Source organism: Bombina bombina, chromosome 5 (assembly GCF_027579735.1).
Source record: "Bombina bombina isolate aBomBom1 chromosome 5, aBomBom1.pri, whole genome shotgun sequence".
Taxonomy (NCBI): domain Eukaryota; kingdom Metazoa; phylum Chordata; class Amphibia; order Anura; family Bombinatoridae; genus Bombina; species Bombina bombina.
Genome location: NC_069503.1, coordinates 323,854,987 through 323,874,556, shown reverse-complemented (window position 1 = coordinate 323,874,556; position 19,570 = coordinate 323,854,987). Strand labels below are relative to the sequence as shown.

Here is a 19,570-nt window from a genome sequence, read left to right as displayed (position 1 = left end):
GGGGGAGGTTAGAGAGCTGTTTGGGGGGAGGGGCAGGGAGGTTGGGGCATAATAAAGGATGCCTTTTATTTTAGTATTGGCAGACTTTCTGCCAGTACTTAAGATGGCGGGGACAATTGTGGGGTGGGGGAGGTAAGATCGCTGTTTGGGAGGGCTCTACACTAAAGCTAAAATTAACCCTACAAGCTACCTAATTAACCCCTTCACTGCTAGCTATAATACACGTGTGATGTGCAGCGGCATTTAGCGGCCTTCTAAATACCAAAAAGCAATGCCAAAGCCATATATGTCTGCTATTTCTGAACAAAGGGGATCCCAGAGAAGCAATTACAACCATTTGTGCCATAATTACATAAAAAACAAGTGGTTTGGAAATAGCAAAGTGCTACTTGTATTTATGGCCCTATAACTTGCAAAAAAAGCAAAGAACATGTAAACATTGGGTATTTTTAAACTCTGGACAAAATTTAGAAACTATTTAGCATGGGTGTTTTTTGGTGGTTGTAGATGTGTAACAGATTTTGGGGGTCAAAGTTAGAAAAAGTGTGTTTTTTTCCATTTTTTCATCATATTTTATAAAAAATGTTATAGTAAATTATAAGATACAATAAAAATAATGTTATCTTTAGAAAGTCCATTTAATAGCGAGAAAAACGGTATATAATATGTGTGGGTATAGTAAATGAGTAAGAGGAAAATTACAGCTAAACACAAACACCGAAGAAATGTAAAAATAGCCTTGGTCCCAAACGGACAGAAAATGGAAAAGTGCTGTGGTCATTAAGGGGTTAAAATAACTTTTAAAGGTGCAAATGCCATAAAATATACTTAATGATCCAGGAATCAATGGGTTTTATGTGGGTCACTATGTGTACTGGGTACTGGGAGATAAGTAGAGTGAGATGACTGCTAAGTTATTTATTATAACGTCATACAGTTTCTGGACACTGAGAAAGCATTGAAACACTGAAAACATGAACCTTTATTTACAAAACTGCCCTATGTTTTAAGGACAGTGTCTTCTTTGAATGCCACACCTTCTGCTCAAAATCTTGTTAAAAGGATTACTCTTGCAGAGACTTAAAAAAATGGAGACATGTGCGCTCGAGTATCCTCCGGTGGCATAATGCAGGGTGTAACAAGTATGTCCTTAGCACTGCAGAACCTACATCAGTGATTATAGTGTATGGTAGATCAGGGGAAGTCACATCCATTTATAAAATAAAAAGAACGTGTAAATCTCACAATGTTTTAGGTGCAGGCCAACCAAGCTCTCCACTCATTGTGGCTCTGAGTTCATTGTAGAAAATGTTAGAATGTATGATAAACTAGCAATTAACAAAAGGCAAAACAGAAAACAGGACAGCAATTATGGATTTCATCTTAGAATTACTTAATTCCTTTGACATTTGATTGGCAGCAAACATATTTGTGCAAGCCTTCATTAACAGTTACATTGAATTATTCATCACTGTATTTAATTCAGTGTCGTCATTTGTAAAAGTGAAGTACAGCCAATCAATGATATAAAGCTAATATTGCATGTATAATGCATTTGGTTCATTTTGACATTTTATTTTTATTGACTAATTTCATTTATTTTCTGTTTGTTTTCAGATTACACCCGTGTCAGGGACACACCCACTTTTAATTTTTGTTAATCCAAAAAGCGGAGGAAAGCAAGGAGAAAGGTATCTTCCTATTATACTTTTCATGCTTTTTAACATGTCATGTAGGTTTGAATAACACAATAGTATGTTTTGAGTAAATTGTAAATAACAAGCATAATTATAAGTACTTGTGTTACTGGCCTGTACCTTAACCATGACTCAGCCCCATTGCATTTAAATCCTTTTACAACCCACAGGAACAGCTACAGGGCTGCACCTGGTAAACCCTTATCAAAATCTAGCCCCAGCTCACAATGAACCCTTTATGACCTAGCCCCTCATTATATTAAACAGTAACAGATAATGTCCTATTAGGCTGTGTCATCCCTCACAGTATGACTCCCTACATCAATACTAACTAACACCTAATGGACCTTCAACATCTAAGGATTCCACAACACCTAACTACTCTTACAACACCAAATGACCCCATTAAATTTTAAACACCAAATAATTCATAAAAAAAAACACTAAAGTAAAAACAAAAAAAAACAAAAACAGAATGTTCTTCCATAATTCCACTTCTAGAGTTTGCAGTCTTTACAGTTTCCTCCAGCTAGCAAAAATAGATCTTTCAGTCCTCTTCATTTCCTGTGTTCTAAAGAAAATGGTATACCGCATAGGAATGTGTATACCACGTCACTTTAGGTCACGTGACTCAGCTGCTGGAAGGGTGTTGCGCTCATTGCGCATGCGGAAGAGGCCCAACCTCCTCCTAACAGCTGATGTAATGTAAACGGGTCGAGGAAATATATGGCCCGTAATCACTTGCACGCACTGCGGTCGCATTGAGTGTATTTGAGTGAGCTAAAAACAGTGACAAATGTGACAGCATAGTGCTACTGTCATGATACCCACACCACACACCCTCACCTTCCCTACCCCACCCCACCGAAATAAAATATTGGAGCAGTCACCCGAGTTAATAGAAAAATATAGCCTTTATTACAAAATTCCAAACCTAAGTTTCAAAATGTTTTGGTGTCAACTGACACCTTATTCGGCAAGTCGGCGGCACACAATGGATCACTGAGGAGTAGGGCCGTGTGCGCATGCGCATTGCAGTTTACGGTCCATAGAATCCCGTTGTTATGTACTAAATCTCCTTAAATAGTTGTTTGGAGGAGGTTGGGCCTCTTGCGCACGCGCATTGAGCACCACACCTCTCCAACAGCTGATAATACATCACCAGAAGTGACGTAGTATACACATTCCTATGGTATACCAGTTTCTTTAGAACACCTGCTCTGGAGACGTCTTCAAATTAACTGAATTGTTAATCGATCCTGTAAGTTTATCATATTAACCAAACAGAATTGTAGTGGGAGGGCTCACTGTCAAAATTGAGCCATTAATCTCTTCTGATCTGTGATTGGGCCCAGACATCAATGAAGAAAAGGACCACAATGGAGATTGTTGCTGCTGGATGAAAGAGCAGAAGATAAATGAGACAGGAACTGAAATAACAGTAAGACATTTTTGTCTTACTGTTAGGGTTTATTTAATTTACTGTTTGTTATGGTGTTTTAATGTTTGCAGTGCAAATCTATAGGTGTTTTAATGTGCGTAATTGTTTTGAGGATCCTAGGTGTTAGCGGGTATTGTTGGGTGTTAGTAAGGAATTGTAACGGTTGGGTCTCTTCAGTGTTACTGGGAGATGATATAGTGGGAGGGTATATAATGGAAGTCCCTGGAACTTTTGCCTTATGTTAAGAGGATGGTAGTTGTGTTAGGGAGTCTAGTTGGACAAAATTAAGTTGGGTTTATTACAGTTTGGGGCTAGATTTGGTATGATTTATTGTTAGGTGCAGTGGGGCTAGTTTGCAGTTATACTTTATTGCAATAGGTTTTAGGAGGGGGCTGGGCTAATCATAGAATTCACATGATATACTTAATAGACTTGGCATCTATACAATATAGGTACCAGTGTGTACTCAGTGCTGCAGATATTTCACTTTTGTTTTGTCTCTGTTAAGATTCAGGCTGCCTTAAGACTAGTGTAAGGACTCTACAACAGTTCAAGACAGCCATAACACAAATTGATTTCTAATCAGCTACACATTATAGCAGCAGATATAGGTCCCCATTTATCAAGTTCAGTGTGTACAATGTTCCCAGACAGGGAAAAGAGTTTGCATGCCTTTAGTCCTCCTATGCAGCACCTATTCCTATGCCGCACCTACTGCTGGAATTTGATATTGCACAAGCAAATGCTCATGCAGCCCTGCCGTCTGTAACCAGATGAACAAGAACAGGGCTTGTCAGTCATCCAGGATGAATAAGTTGCAGATGTTTGACATCTGGAGACAGGTTAGGAAACAACTTTCAGTTGCAGGTTTGGATAAGCAAGACTGCAACACAACAGCCCCATAGCTGCATACAGAGCTTCATAAATGGGGACCATGTTGCAAGTGTTTTATAGCATTCTCATTATAAAGCAATAGTTTTTACTAGAGACCTATTACAGTGTGGCTATTGATAAATAAATTGTCACCATTCTCAAGCTGTAAATACTCTTTTTCAATTTAATTTTTTTATCATATTATTTAACCTACATTGTTTTGTATTGTTAAGCTTCCTTTTTTTGTCATAAACCATAATATGATTTTTTTCTTCTGCATATTTTTTTTCGTTATCAACTTGGAGTGCTGAGTTTTATTTTCTTACCTTATTATGAAAAACATTTTTCACTCTTACACTTTCTATCACCTTAGTGAATTATTCATTAAGAAAATATTCTATATTGGTATATATGATGTGAGGATTAAGTTTTTATTATGCTATATAAGTCAATAAGTTTGCTGTGCCATCAAGTGAACCAGTGGTTAGTGACTTTTCATTATCTTTTTTTATTTGCAGGATACACAGAAAATTTCAGTACCTTTTAAATCCAAGACAGGTTTATAGTCTTGCTGGGATTGGACCAATGCCAGGGTAAGATTTTTTTCTTGTGGAGTTAATATATTTGTATTTACATGATTCTTTTAGTCTTTCAATAGAAAACTATATTTTCCTAATGATCATGAGTATTTAAATGTCTTTATGCTGCTTTGTTTCTTTGTAGGAAGTAAATATATGTAATATTGTTTGTATGATGAATTTGTTTCTTTTACATTTGTATGTCGTTTAATAATCATATTTTGCACACAATATGTTAATAAGATGTCATTGAGGAGCTGACAAGTCAGGTCCTAGTATGGTTGCCATTTTTTTTTTTTAAGAAAATAAGAGAGACTATGGAATTGGCAAATTTCACATAGGAAATTGACAAATAATACAGTAGTATTAAAAAAAATCACTTTTTGGTACAATAAAAGTCTTGTTACAAATCATCTTTATTCACACAGTCTTGCTTAAAGGGATAGAAAGCTCAAACTTGAAATGTACATGGGTGCATTTCAATTTTAAATAGAAGCATTTCAGGTATATACTTCCATTAGCAAAAATCGTTCTAGTAAAAGCTATCACTGTTTTTCAGCAGCATACGTAGATATCCTGTGCGTGCCCTGTGCACCAGCAATCAAACACATTACCTTCTTAGAGAGTCAGCAGTGGCTTGTATGGCCCAAAGGAAGTATTCACAGAAGCAATACATACCACAGCGAGCTCTCTGAGCAGGCATTGTGTTTGAATACCAGTGCAGGGGGCACTCACAGCATATATGAGTATGCTGCAGAAAAACAGTAATAACATTTACTAGAAATATTTTTGCTAATGGAAGTATTTGGCAAAAATGATTCTATTTAAAACAATTCCACTCATGCACATTTAAATTCTAAGCTTGCTATCCCTTTAATACATTCAACAACTTTCTGCAAATCTTTGAATTCTATTTCTCATTTAAAGCACATTGGGAGTAATGACATTAAACTATCAGATACATCAAAATCAAATAACTAAATAAGACTACAAGACTACATTCCTTCTCGGCATCCCACATTAAGAGATGCCGAGATCCATCTGAGACTGCTGCCACTGCAACTTCCTAGGCGCGGCCGGCCACGCACTACCTAACTCTAAAGGGCCATCCTATTGATTACAGGAAATCCCACCAAGGAATCAGGTGTGGAATTCCTATAAAAGCTCAAGCAGCCCTTCACTATGGGCTGCATTATTGACCTTTACTTAGCATACTTCTCTGGCTCCTGTGGATGCTCACCTTGATCCTGAAACCAATAACTTCTATTATACCTGTGTATGCTTACCTTGACCATGAAACCAAGAACCCCTCCTGTGATACCTGTGTATGCTCACCTTCATCCTGAAACCAAGAACCTCTCCTATGATACCTGTGTATGCTTACCTTGATCCTGAAGTTAATAACACCTACAGTTCCTGTTCCTGAAACCAAGCATCTCTACAGTGATACCTGTGTATGTTTACCCTGTTCTTGAAATCAATCATCTCTATGGTGTTACCTGTGTATGCTTACTTTGTTTCTGAAACCAAGCATCTCTATGGTGATACTTGTGTATGCTTACCCTGTTCCTGAAACCAAGCATCTCTACTGTGATATATGTGTATGCTTACCCTGTTCCTGAAACCAAGCATCTCTACGGTGATACCTGTGTATACTTACCTTGTTCCTGAAACTAGGCATCTCTACAGTGATACCTGTCCATGCTTACCTTGTTCCTGAAACCAAGCATCTCTATGGTGATACCTGTGTAAGCTTACATTGTTCCTGAAATCAAGCATCTCTACAGTGATACCTGTGTATGCTCACCTTGCTCCTGAAGCCAAGAATCTCTGCTGTTATACCTGTGTATGCTTACCTTGCTCCTGAAGCCAAACATCTCTTCCATGATACCTGTGTATGCTTACCTTGCTCCTGAAGCCAAGAACCTCTGTCGTTATACCTGTGTATGCTTACCTTGCTTCTGACCAGGACTAATACCTGCTTTGCTGCTTTGTCACTTTTTCCCCAAATACACCTAGCCCAAGAAATTCGGAATCTGAACAAAGGGAGGTGTATACAGACAAAAACTGACATTATTTAATCTCTTACCCTGTTTCTGGACATATGTTGAGGTGAAAGAGTGCGCTAAGGAGCTAACTACAAATATAATGTATTCATATATAAAACTTATACCCAGATGAATTAGGTAATATCAACATATGCAACCTCAGAATAAATTAAAATAATTTATTAATAATTAATTAATTAATAAACATTAGGAGTCTAATAGTATCACAATGTAATTATGTATAACTACTTATCTCCTAGATCACGAGTTTGGCGTCAGCCTTAAAAAGCAGCGTTAAGAGGTCCCAACGCTGCTTTTTAACGCCCGCTGGTATTACGAGTCTGGCAGGTACAGGTGTACCGCTCACTTTTCTTCCGCGACTCGAGGCTACCGCAAATCCCCTTACATCAATTGCGTATCCTATCTTTTTAATGGGATATGCCTAACACCGGTATTACAAGTCTTGGAAGAAGTGAGCGTTAGACCCTCTCCTGTCCAGACTCCTACCGCATGTAAAAGTCAGTAGTTAAGAGTTTTTTGGGCTAATGCCGGAACATAAAGCTCTTAACTAAAGTGCTAAAAAGTACACTAACACCCATAAACTACTTATTAACCCCTAAACCGAGGCCCCCCACATCGCAAACACTAAAATAAAAATGTTTAACCCCTAATCTGCCGACTGGACATCGCCACCACCTACATTATACCTATGAACCCCTAATCTGCTGCCCCTAACATCGCTGACACCTACATTATATTTATTAACCCCTAGTCTGCCACCTCCAACGTTGCCGCCACCTACCTACAATTATTAACCCTTAATCTACTGACCGGACATCGCTACCACTTTAATAAATGTATGAACCCCTACACCGCCGCACTCCCGCCTCGCAAACACTAGTTAAATTTTATTAACCCCTAATCTGCCCCCCCATGTCGCCGACACCTACCTACATTAATTAACCCCTAATCTTCCGACCCCAACGTCACCGCTACTATAATAAATGTATTAACCCCTAAACCTAAGTCTAACCCTAACCCCCTCCAAATTTAAATATAATTTAAATCATACGAAATTAATTTAACATAATTAAATAAATTAATCCTATTTAAAAGTAAATACTTACCAATAAAATAAACCATAAGCTACCTACAATATAACTAATAGTTACATTGTAGCTAGCTTAGGATTTATATTTTTTTTTACAGGCAACTTTGAAATTATTTTAACTAGGTAAAATAGTTATTAAATAGTTATTAACTATTTAATAACTACCTAGCTAAAATAAGTACAAACTTACCTGTAAAAAAAACCCTAACCTAAGTTACAATTACACCTAACACTACACTATCATTAAACTTATTACCTAAACTACCTACAATTAATTACAATTAAATTAAATAAACTAAATTACGAAAAAAAAAACCCACTAAATTACAGAAAATAAAAAAGAATTACAAGAATTTTAAACTAATTACACCTAATCTAATCCCCCTAATAAAAGAAAAAAGCCCCCCAAAATAATAAAATTTCCCTACCCTATACTAAATTACAAATAGCCCTTAAAAGGGACTTTTGTGGGGCATTGCCCCAAAGTAATCAGCTCTTTTACCTGTAAAATAAAAATACAATACCCCCCCAACATTACAACCTACCACCCACACACCCCTACTCTAAAACCCACCCAATCCCCCCTTAAAAAAACCTAACACTAACCCCCTGAAGATCACCATACCTTGAGCCGTCTTCACCCAGCCGGGCACAAGTGGTCCTCCAGAGGGTCCGAAGTTTTCATCCGATCTAGAATCCTATCAGCCAATCGGAATTAAGGTAGAAAAAATCCTATTGGCTGATGTAATCAGCCAATCGGATTGAAGTTCTATCCGATTGGCTGATCAAATCAGCCAATAGGATTGAGCTGGCATTCTATTGGCTGTTCCAATCAGCCAATAGAATGCAAGGTCAATCCTATTGGCTGATAGCATCAGCCAATAGGATTTTTCCTACCTTAATTCTGATTGGCTGATAGGATTCTATCAGCCAATTGGAATTCAAGGGACGCCATCTTGGATGACGTCATTTAAAGGAACCTTCATTCTTTGTTAGGACTTCATTTGAAGAGGATGCTCCACGTCGGCTGGATTGAAGATGAACCTGCTCCGCTCCGGAAGGATGAAGATAGAAGATGCAGCCTGGATGAAGCCTTCTGCCATCTGGAGGACCTCTTCTGCCCCAATCAGATGAAGACTTCGGACCCTCTGGAGGACCACTTGTGCCCGGCTGGGTGAAGACGGCTAAAGGTAGGGTGATCTTCAGGGGGTTAGTGTTAGGTTTTTTTAAGGGGGGATTGGGTGGGTTTTAGAGTAGGGGTGTGTGGGTGGTGGGTTGTAATGTTTGGGGGGTATTGTATTTTTATTTTACAGGTAAAAGTGCTGATTACTTTAGGGCAATGCCCCGCAAAAGGCCCTTTTAAGGGCTATTTGTAATTTAGTATAGGGTAGGGAAATTTTATTATTTTGGGGGGCTTTTTTATTTTATTAGGGGGATTAGATTAGGTGTAATTAGTTTAAAATTCTTGTAATTCTTTTTTTATTTTCTTTAATTTAGTGGGGGGGTTTTCTCGTAGTTTATTTAATTTAATTGTAATTAATTGTAGGTAGTTTAGGTAATTAGTTTAATTATAGTGTAGTGTTAGGTGTAATTGTAACTTAGGTTAGAGTTTATTTTACAGGTAATGTTGTACTTATTTTAGCTAGGTATTTATTAAATAGTTAATAACTATTAAATAACTGTTTTACTTAGTTAACATAAATACAAAGTTGCCTGTAAAGTAAATATAAATCATAAACTAGCTACAATGTAACAATTAGTTATATTGTAGCTAGCTTAGGGTTTATTTTATCGGTAAGTATTTAGTTTTAAATAGGATTCATTTATTTAGTTATGTTAAATTAATTTAGTTTAATTTAAATTATATTTAAGTTAGGGGGGTGTTAGGGTTAGACTTAGGTTTAGGGGTTAATAACTTTATTATAGTGAGGCGACGTTGGCGGCAGATTAGGGGTTAATACATTTAATATAGTTGCGGCGACGTTGGGGGGGGCATATTAGGGGTTAATAAATTTAATATAGTTGCAGCGACATGTGGGGGGCAGATTAGGGGTTAATAAATATAATGTAGGTGTCGACAATGTTGGGGGCAGCAGATTAGGGGTTTATAAGTATAATGTAGGTGGCGGCGGAGTCCGGAGCGGCAGATTAGGGGTTAATAGTATAATGCAGGTGGCGACGATGTTGGGGGTGGCAGATTAGGGGTTAATAAGTGTAAGATTAGGGGTGTTTAGACTCGGGGTTCATATTAGGGTGTTAGGTGCAGTTATAACTTTTATTTCCCCATAGGAAACAATGGGGCTGCGTTAGGAGCCGAACGCTGCTTTTTTGCAGGTGTTAGGGTTTTTTTCACCTAGCTCAGCTCCATTGTTTCCTATGGGGAAATCGTTTTGACAGCTTACCCCTACCGTAAGCAACGCTGGTATCGAGGTGAGATGTGGAGCTACATTTTGCTCAACGCTCACTTTTCTGAGGCTAACGCCGGATTAAAGAAAACTCGTAATACCAGCGTTGGCTTAAGGGAGCGGTAAGAAAAAAAGGAGCATTAGCCTCGCAAGCCTTACCGACAAAAACTTGTGATCTAGCTGTATATTTCTATAAAGTTACAAATATTAATGCGCACCAATTGATTAGCTAATTAGCTTATCAGTATAAAATCGTGGATCCACGTATAGATATATATATATATAGTGATTAAATAAACATATATGCGTCAAATTATACCATGCTAATATATGATTTCAATATTTTCATTAAAAACAAACTGATGATCTTAGCAGCATATCTCAGTATTGCTTTTATAACAACTATTTTATCGGCACTGCCATTTTAGAATATTTTCTTAGTTGTGTGTTATAATTCCAAAGTATCTTGAGAGGATTCCTTAATGTCAAAACATAAATGATTAGTCTTTAAATGTTTAGAGGATTCATCATTCAAGTTCTATTGAACAAGAGTGTCCCAAGATGAAAAAATGTGTTTATCAATAAGCGTTTAAGCGTTAAAGTTCCGGATGACCAGAAGGATTCTACTCACCGAAATCTGAAAGTTTTTCTATGTTATGCTTTCTCTGACTCAGACCCTTTACACACGTACCTCTCTTGTCAGTCTTGGCACTTACTTTGCCACTTCCGGGTCTCGCTGACGTAGTGGTCATGTGTTATGTTCTGATCCAATTGGAGAATCAGATTGTCAGCATCTGTAGCAGAATCCTCAGTAACCAAATTGTTACAATACTTTTAACACTTTGACAAAGCCTTTATAATGTTTTGTCACTCAGAACGCTCATGAGACTTGTACTTTACCAGGTATGGGTGTAGAAATAGTTCCTTCTTTTATTCCAAACAATTGAGTTTGATAACCAGCAAACTTATTTTCTTTTCAGTGCAATACAGGACAGCTCATCTCTGGAGAGGAGGTAACTTAGAGCAAAAATTGCTCAAATTAGAAGCAGAATTGATTTATAAAATGGATACTCTAAATCCCTTAGGACTAAACTCAGAAATAGATATATCCCCTTTTTTATAATTATATCGATGGAATACACAATCAACATAAGTCAAAGTATCTTTTTTTCGTTATTTATTTATTCATCATCACTTATTCATTTATATGTAATTTCCTAAATCTTGAATATAAAATCATAGAGATGAAATATTAAGCTAATATTAAGGCACAGCAAATTATTTGTTTCATAAACCTTTGTTTCAGTGATGTATTATGTAATACCACCCTAACTCCATAAACTAAATATTATGAAATTCCACCTTTAGTTAATTGGTAACAAGTTGTTGAAAACTTTAACCAATGGGATACTAAGGAGCTCTTTTTAAAGAGCAAAGAAGAAGCAACAAATTATAAGTCTTGATAAAGCCCCTAATGTGAACGAAACACGTTGACCAGGACTCCTACCTGCTTTGCTGCTTTGTCACTTTGTCCCCAAATACACCTAGCCCAAGGAATTCAGAATCTGAACGAAGGGAGGTGTATACGGACAAAAACAGACATTATGTCATCTCTTACACTGTTTCTGGACATTTGGGTTGTTTTTATATAGCCATCTTTTAGCCACTACTAGTGGTAATCATTTTTACCCTCATTTTTAAATAGTGGTATTTGCCACCATTTCCACCTTAAATTTGGTGCCCTTTGACCCTCACAGAGACGCTAGTCAGACTCAGCTGGGAAAAACAGCTATCAGCTGTTCCTGTGAGTGATACACGCCAGCCAATCTTCGCATAAGTGTAACTGGATCTACCTGGAACGGTTGAAAAGAGACGCACCACAAAAAACAAGCCTTACTGCGAAGAACATCACGCTACTGATTCAACTGTATATACAGTCACATCTTTACAACTTCGTGAAATCCTCAAAAGGTATTGCATCTCAAGTCTGTACCGCAAGTTTGTACTGCAAGTCATTTCCGGATACATAGAGGAACCTCTGGAAATGTTGTTGTCATTATCCTCCTATCTTCATAAGGTACTTTTTATTTATCCCTCTAATTGAGGTGGAATATATTAATCCAAACTTTTCCTCAAGTAATTTTTTATATATGACTAGTTAGCCTATTGCCCACTACTATTACATTTGTCTGGGGAGACGTCTCCCTTTTAATCAGTTTTAATAAAATTGTTCTTATTTGTACATTATCCATCACCATCATTGTAAGTATTATTTTTTTAAACTTAATTGCATTTTTCATATAGTTGTGCCTTATTGATTTTGATCACCTAGCCACTTTTTTATTTATGAATTTGACTACCTAACTATTAATATTACACCAGCCCTTCATTCAGTTTTTATACAATTACTCTTTAATTGTTCTCCTTTTTTTGTCATGTATTGTATAGATAGAGCGCCAAGAGACAGACCCACCTATAGCTCTGAACAAAGGCTATCTAGTTAGCCTGTATAGGAATGATAGTGGCTTGTGTGATATGAGCGCCTCATGAACAAGGCCAGGTGACTGAAAGCTCAAAAGGTGTGGAGTAGAATAAGTGGTGATAATCAGGTATGGTATACAGAAAATTTAATCATAACACATTAGTCATAAAACAGAAATTCACAATCATAAATTCACAATCATAAAAGCATAAAATGTCGATCAACAATTCAGGCAAAAGTGAAAAGCAAAAACATAAAAAAATAAGCATAAAAACAAAGGGATATCCAGCTGGTGGACCTCAGCCTAGTATTGGTAATACCCGATAAGATGGGTGTGAAATTGCTGAAAAATCTGTGTTAGGGCTGTGAAGGTGTGGTGGTGTAAGAGTGGTGCAGAGTGGACAAACCTGTTTGGTTAATGTTCAAAAGAGTTCTTATGAGGTTATAAGTTGAATGTGGTGACTTAAGAAGATGTGATCTGGTTGGACGTGGTCTGAGGTGGTATAGTTAACACAATTAAAATACAAAATTAAAAAAAAAAAACAAAGATCAAAAATCCAAAAAATAAAAATAAAGGAGAAAAAAGTAAAAAATTGGAAAAAAGTTAAAAAAAACTGCTAAAAAATTCTGTGAGAGTCACACAGACTGAATTGTGGATCCACATTTTATGATTTTATGATTGTGAACTTATTTCTGTTTTATGACTAATGTGTTATGATTACATTTTCCATATACCATACCTGATTATCACCACTTATTCTACTCCAAACCTTTGGAGTTTTCAGTCACCTGGCCTTGTTCATGAGGCGCTCTGATCACACAAGCCACTACTGTTCTCCTTTTTTTGTTATAATATTTCTCCAAATAGATACATTGTTTTAGTTGTTATATTGAACACATAGTAATCAGTATAAAGATTCATTACTCACCTCTATCCTAGCTGATTAGCGCTGACACTTCGTTCTTACTTTTATTTTACCTTGCTTCTTAAGCCAAGCATCTCTGCCATGATACCTGTGTATGCTTACCTTGCTCCTGAAGCCAAGTATCTCTGCTGTGATACCTGTGTATGCTTAACTTGTTCCTGAAACTAAAACATGATCTCTGGCAGGATTCCTGCATACGTCTATCTGCATCCTGAAAGCCGTATACTCACCAACAGTACCCACTGGGTAGTCCGTGCTTGTTGAAAGACTTGAGCCTACTATTCTTTGGGTATTCTATTCCCTTTTCCCCAACCCAGAATATTGTTTATATTTTTGCTTCAGTAAAGTGTTCACAAGAAAATACTTTCTTTGTCCTGTGTCTCTATTTCTGCAGATCGAGTTTCACACACCTCCCTTCTCCCTCCACCAACCAACTGTTCAACAGCATGGTTAGAGAATCAATTTTCCAGTTCTATGGTTCCTCAAACAAAAGTTTATTTGGTTTCCAAATAGATTCAATATTCATGAGTTTTTCTCTATAAGAACAGAGAATGTTGAAATTGGTGTCAGCTTGTCTGAAGCTTCAGTCTCTCACATTTCCTCCAGTGGCTTTGTGTATGGAAGTCCTAGGTCTCGTGGTTGCAGCCTCAGATGCAATTCCGTTTGCTCAATTTCACACGAGGCCCCTTCATCTTTGTATGGTGCGTCAATGGTGCAGGGATTATACTCAGCTGTCTAAAAGAATATTTTTGAATCCCAGTAAAATCAGTCTCTAACTTGGTGGCAGGATCATCAGTTTATTATTCAGGGGCTTCTTTTGCTCATCCTACCTGGACTGTGATCACTACAGATGCAAGTCTCTCAGGTTGTGGAGCTTTTTGTGGGTTTCTGACAGCTCAGGGAGTTTGGTATCCTCTGGAGGCAAGTTTACCAATCAATTTTCTGTGCCCTTCAAGCTTGGGCTCTGTTGAAAAGGGAAACTTGAAAGGATGCAGTAATGAGGAGCGCTAAAAGAGCCGATGGCTAAAGTAGCTTAAAGGGGGATATATAAGGTTATGCAAAGGTAATGAGGTTGGTTCGAGTTTAGAGAATAAACATTAAAATTAAAATGGTGATATAAAAAAAAAATGATATGACATTTATTTGAACACAAAAAAGATACAAATATGAATAAGAATCTAAAAATCTCAAAAGCATAGATTAACATTGGTGTCTATATCCACAGTGGTAATCAATGGATACAGAGTAAGGTAGGCTACATAATGCTATCTAGTTCCAAAGTTGTGTACAGTGGATACAGTAGATGTAACCCAGAGTATATTATAAATGATAAAGTGCAATAATAACAATGTGTTAAAGTGACGTTATAACCAACGTCAGATCTGCCAAGTGATCTACAATACAGAGAATATACAAAAAATGCACACACATAAAAAAGGTAAATAATGTCCAGAATCCTTATCTTAATAATGAGATATATTCAAAAACTGCAAATGCTACAAAAATTAGACATGTGCATGGCGAGATAATTCGGTTCGGTTCGGATCGATTCAGAATTTTTCGAAGTTCGGTTCGGATCGATTCAAATTCGGAAAATTCTGAATCAATTAGTTTCGGATTCATTTCGGATTCATTTGGATGCGAAGAAATTCGGCTGGATTCGGTTTGATTCGGTTCGATTCGGTTCGTAAATTCGGCATTTCGGTAAGTGTTAGGTGGGATTAGACTAGTATTATACTGTATATTAGGTGTTAACCTAACATACTGTACAATACTAGTGTAATCCCAATGGCCATCTGAATTTACGAATCAATTCGATTCGGAAAATTCGGCAGAATTTTAATTCGGAAATTCAGTTCGATCCGAATCGCCGAATTTGCAGAATTTTCCAAATTTCAGAATCGAACCGAACCGAATCACACATGTATAACAAAAATGTGTCCAAGAAGAAAAAATTAAAAATCAATAAAAAATGTATAAAAATATTGTGGGTTAAAAAGAAAAAATGTGTAGGTGTACACAAAAAATACAAAAAGATGATCAAAAACCAGAATGCCTGGATTCAATATGAGTTAAAAAAATCAAAAATATAGAAAATATATGTGTATATATATGAGATATTATCCAAAGATGTGTCCAATGATATTTATAGTGACAGTATCCAAAGGTTGTATCCAATGGTAATTTTAGGCTGTATCCGGTATTAAATGGTCTTAGACTTCCATGTTAAAAACTTCCATAGTATTCAATGCTTCCCAATAAAATCTTCAGGTTAATCTTCAATAACAATGGTACTGAACGATATCCTATGCCCTATAAAAGATAGATAACATAGTGCAATAATGCTAAAAAACTTCCTGAAAAATGGTATATTGCTTACCAGAGTGAGAGCCTGAGCCGTTTTCCAAAATAGTCGTTTTCTACGCATTTCGGTCTTCAACAAGACCTTTTTCAAGACTGGTAATGACTAGAATTAGAGTACCTCCTTATAAAGGGAGTCTTAGCTAATGGCCTTCTTTGTGTTTGAGCACCAAAGATTTTCGTCAAAACGGAAGTTTATTTTTTGTTCAAATAAATGTCATCTAATTTTTATTTATATAACCATTTTAATTTTACACTCGAACCAACCTCATTACCTTTGCATACCCTTATATATTCCGCTTTAGGCTACTTTAGCCATCGGCTCTTTTAGCGCTCCTCATTACTGCATCCTTCCAAGTTCCTCTTGAGATCCAGTTGAGAGATCTTGCCACTAGGAGGAGCTTAGGTGGTCTATTTAGGCGCTGTGGAATTATTTCTTCTCTTCCTCTGTTGAAAAGGGAATCTTATCTCCGTTTCCAGACAGACAATGTAAAAGCAGTGGCATATATCAATCATCAGGGAAGAACTCGCAGTTCCCTGGCAATGAAAGTGGTGTCTCGGATTCTCTCATGGGCAGAAGCCAATTCTTGTTTTGTCTTTGCAATTCATATTTCAGGAGTTAATAACTGGGAGGCATACTTCCTCAGTCAACAATCTCTAAAGGGGAGTGGACTCTTCACCAGAATGTGTTCAATCAGCTTGTGGATCCTTTGAGTCTCCCAGAAATATATCTGATAGCCTCTCATTTGAATACAATTTTCAGGTACTTTGTGAGGTCCAGGGATCCTCAGGCAGAGTAATTGGATGCTCTAGTTGTTTTTCAACCTGTTATTTGTTTCCACCTCTGGTTCTTTTTCCCAGAGTGATTTCCAAGATAAGGCTAGAGAAGTCGTCTGTAATCCTGATTGCCTCAGCTTGGCATCATAGGATTTGGTATGCAGATATGGCTCAGATGTCCAGCTGCCTCTGTTGCCTCTTCCTCTGCAGTCAGACCGTCTGTCCCAAGGTCTTTTTTTCCATCCAGATCTCAAGGCTCTGAACTTGATGGCATGGAAATTAAATGCTTAATCCTTAGAAACAGAGTTTTTATCTGATTCTGTGATCGAAACTGATTCAGGATCATAAGCCTGTAACTAAGAAAATGTATCACAAGGTCTGGAAGGCCTTTATTTCAAGAATTTCAAGGCTTTTGCAGGATGATCTAGATAAGGGCTTATTTTCCAGTTCCATAAAGGGGCAGATTTCTGCTCTTTCAGTTTTGTTAGACTGAAAGTCTGCTAATCTTCCTGATGTTCATAGTTTTTTTTTAGGCTCTGGTTCACTTTAAACCTGTTACCAAGCCTATTCCTCCTTCATAGAATCTTGATCTGGTGTTACGGGTTTTGCATGCTCCTTTTGAAATTATGCATAAATTGGACATTAAACTACTTTTTTGGATAGTGTTTATTTTTTTTTTCTTCTAGAAGAGTTTTTGAGTTGATTGTATAGTAACAGGCTATTAGAAAAATATGACTTCCTGTTAGGGGGTGGAGACTACTGGCCGCATGTTGCAAGTCGGCGTGCTGGCTGACTACCATCATTCTTCTATCCCCCCTCTCTCTGCTCTATAGCCCCAGACCCTGGGGTTTTGGTGGGGCCACGGCGAGGCCGTCGTGCTGGAGAAAGAAAGTCTAAAAGGCCTGTGAGGCCAGCGGCAGAGCCGCATTCCTGTTTTTAACTGTTGAAGTGTTCCTGTTTATACTATATACCCGCTCAGTAAAAGAGATTTTCCGGGGTATAATTAAGCTATGGAGCCTCTATAAGCCAAGACTCGAAGAGTGTTCCCCTCATAGAGGGACTTACTGCCGCAGTTGAGACCCGGTAGGAATAAAGCAGGGAGTGCATAATTACCGTGATCCTGTTGGTATCTGGGATCCTTTGCAGCGGATCGAGTGTCACAGCCTGGTTTGGTGACGTGTCCCCGCGAGAGCCGCCCGGGTGCGGCGAAATGATCCTTGACTTGACATCTCACGTGAAAGTTCCGGAAAGGCCCAGAGTGCTGGCAAGGTGGAAGTGGGCTACAGTGTTCGAGCTGGCTCTGTGTGACTGTCTAGGTCAAGCTGCAAATGTAGCGGAGGTCTCCTGCAGGTGGAGGCGCACGGGCCAGAAGTCAGATTTCTCGGGTTGACGGCACTAGAAGTGCATACCTCGGAACTGCAAGTATATTTGCTAACTTTTACATCTCTTTACTCACCGAAAGGAAACCTATTTCTTCATTAGGCTAAAAGTGACTAAAAGGGCTAAAAATCACCCTTGAGATGGTTTGGGCAGAATCCATTCACGGAAAGGATTGACACTGAGTTAATTATCTTGGCGCAGCAAGCTGAAAAATGCATATAGGGTGGATTATACCTCTTTCATATGGCAATTTTGGTTTAAGTAAAGTGAACTGAGTGACTTTGTTTTCCCCTGTCCACAGGGAAAAAGGAAGAGAAAAACAAAAACTGTTTATTCTTAGTCTTTTGTTTTCTCAGTAGTTTATTGGGTTTTTTTTCTCTCTTTTTTCTTTTCTTGTTTCTAGGTTTGCATAAAAGGGAGCATAATTGGGTTAAGCATGTATTTTTGCCCAATACGCAAAGTGTAAAGTCTAACTAATCTATATAAAGTGTGATCAGAGCCTTTTAAAAAGTTACAAGGGAGTTCCCACTTTGATACAGTTAAAGTATGATCTAGTGAAATTACTCTTTTATAGAGATGTCTCCCTGCTATAGTGTTTGAGTTGAGGTTTGAGCTACATTGTTGCCGCCTGGCTATCTGAAGTGATTTTTTGTGTTGTTTTTTTTACAGAGACTGTTATTATTGTTTTCTCTCCTAAATAGGGTATAGGCTGGCTTTTTTCAGCAAATTAACATAGTTTTTCCTCCTACACACATAAGCACCTCAACACACACCAATATAAATTTAATCTTACTTGCTAGGAAATTTTTCCTATTCACACATGTTGACACTTTATGTCTTTTCTCTTTCCTAAATAGGATACACACCCGCTCTCATCAGCCAAAACAAATAGTTTCATTTTACACATTATCAGGGTTTTTTTAACACTCAATTCACTTATCTAACACGCCAAAGAATTTTTTTTTTTTTTCTTTTTCTCACTGGTTTGAGAGTGTCCACATTATTTGGTATTTCTTTTTCTCTTTTCTATTCTATCAATGGAAAAATGTATTACTCATAAAAGTGCTAGTTCCCCAAAAATGCCGGCAAAATCTAAAGATAAGAAAACTAAGATAGCAGACACTAGCATAGATACTATGTCAGATTCAGTTCCCTTAGTTACCCAGGCCATAATTGGCCAATTGTCGGCCATCTTCTCACCCCAGTTTGATTCTATTAAGAAAGAGCTAGGAGTGATCTCTACTGACATTGTAACACTCACTTCAGAAATTAAACATTTCTCAATCAGATTAGTTGAAGCCGAAGAAAGGATATCGGTATTAGAGGATCAGACAAATATACAGCAAGGAATTCTTAAAAAACATGAGGATAAAATAAATAATATGCAATTGTGCCTGGAGGATCTGGAGGATCGCTCCAGGCGCAATAACATTAGAGTTATTGGCCTTCCGGAGCTCCCGGAGTTTGAAGATCTCATGACATTTATTTAGA

At 37.5% G+C, this 19,570-nt stretch overlaps 1 protein-coding gene across 4 annotated transcripts in view; it reads left to right on the top strand.

The window, feature by feature from the left end:
- Positions 1–19,570, top strand: part of DGKB (diacylglycerol kinase beta) — a 1,179,919-nt gene that overhangs the window by 339,658 nt on the left and 820,691 nt on the right. For all 4 annotated transcript variants that reach the window (XM_053714112.1, XM_053714113.1, XM_053714111.1 and 1 more), the window contains 2 exons: positions 1,618–1,691; positions 4,530–4,604. In XM_053714112.1, coding sequence (XP_053570087.1) covers positions 1,618–1,691; positions 4,530–4,604 — 149 coding nt within the window. The remainder of the gene's footprint in view (positions 1–1,617; positions 1,692–4,529; positions 4,605–19,570) is intronic.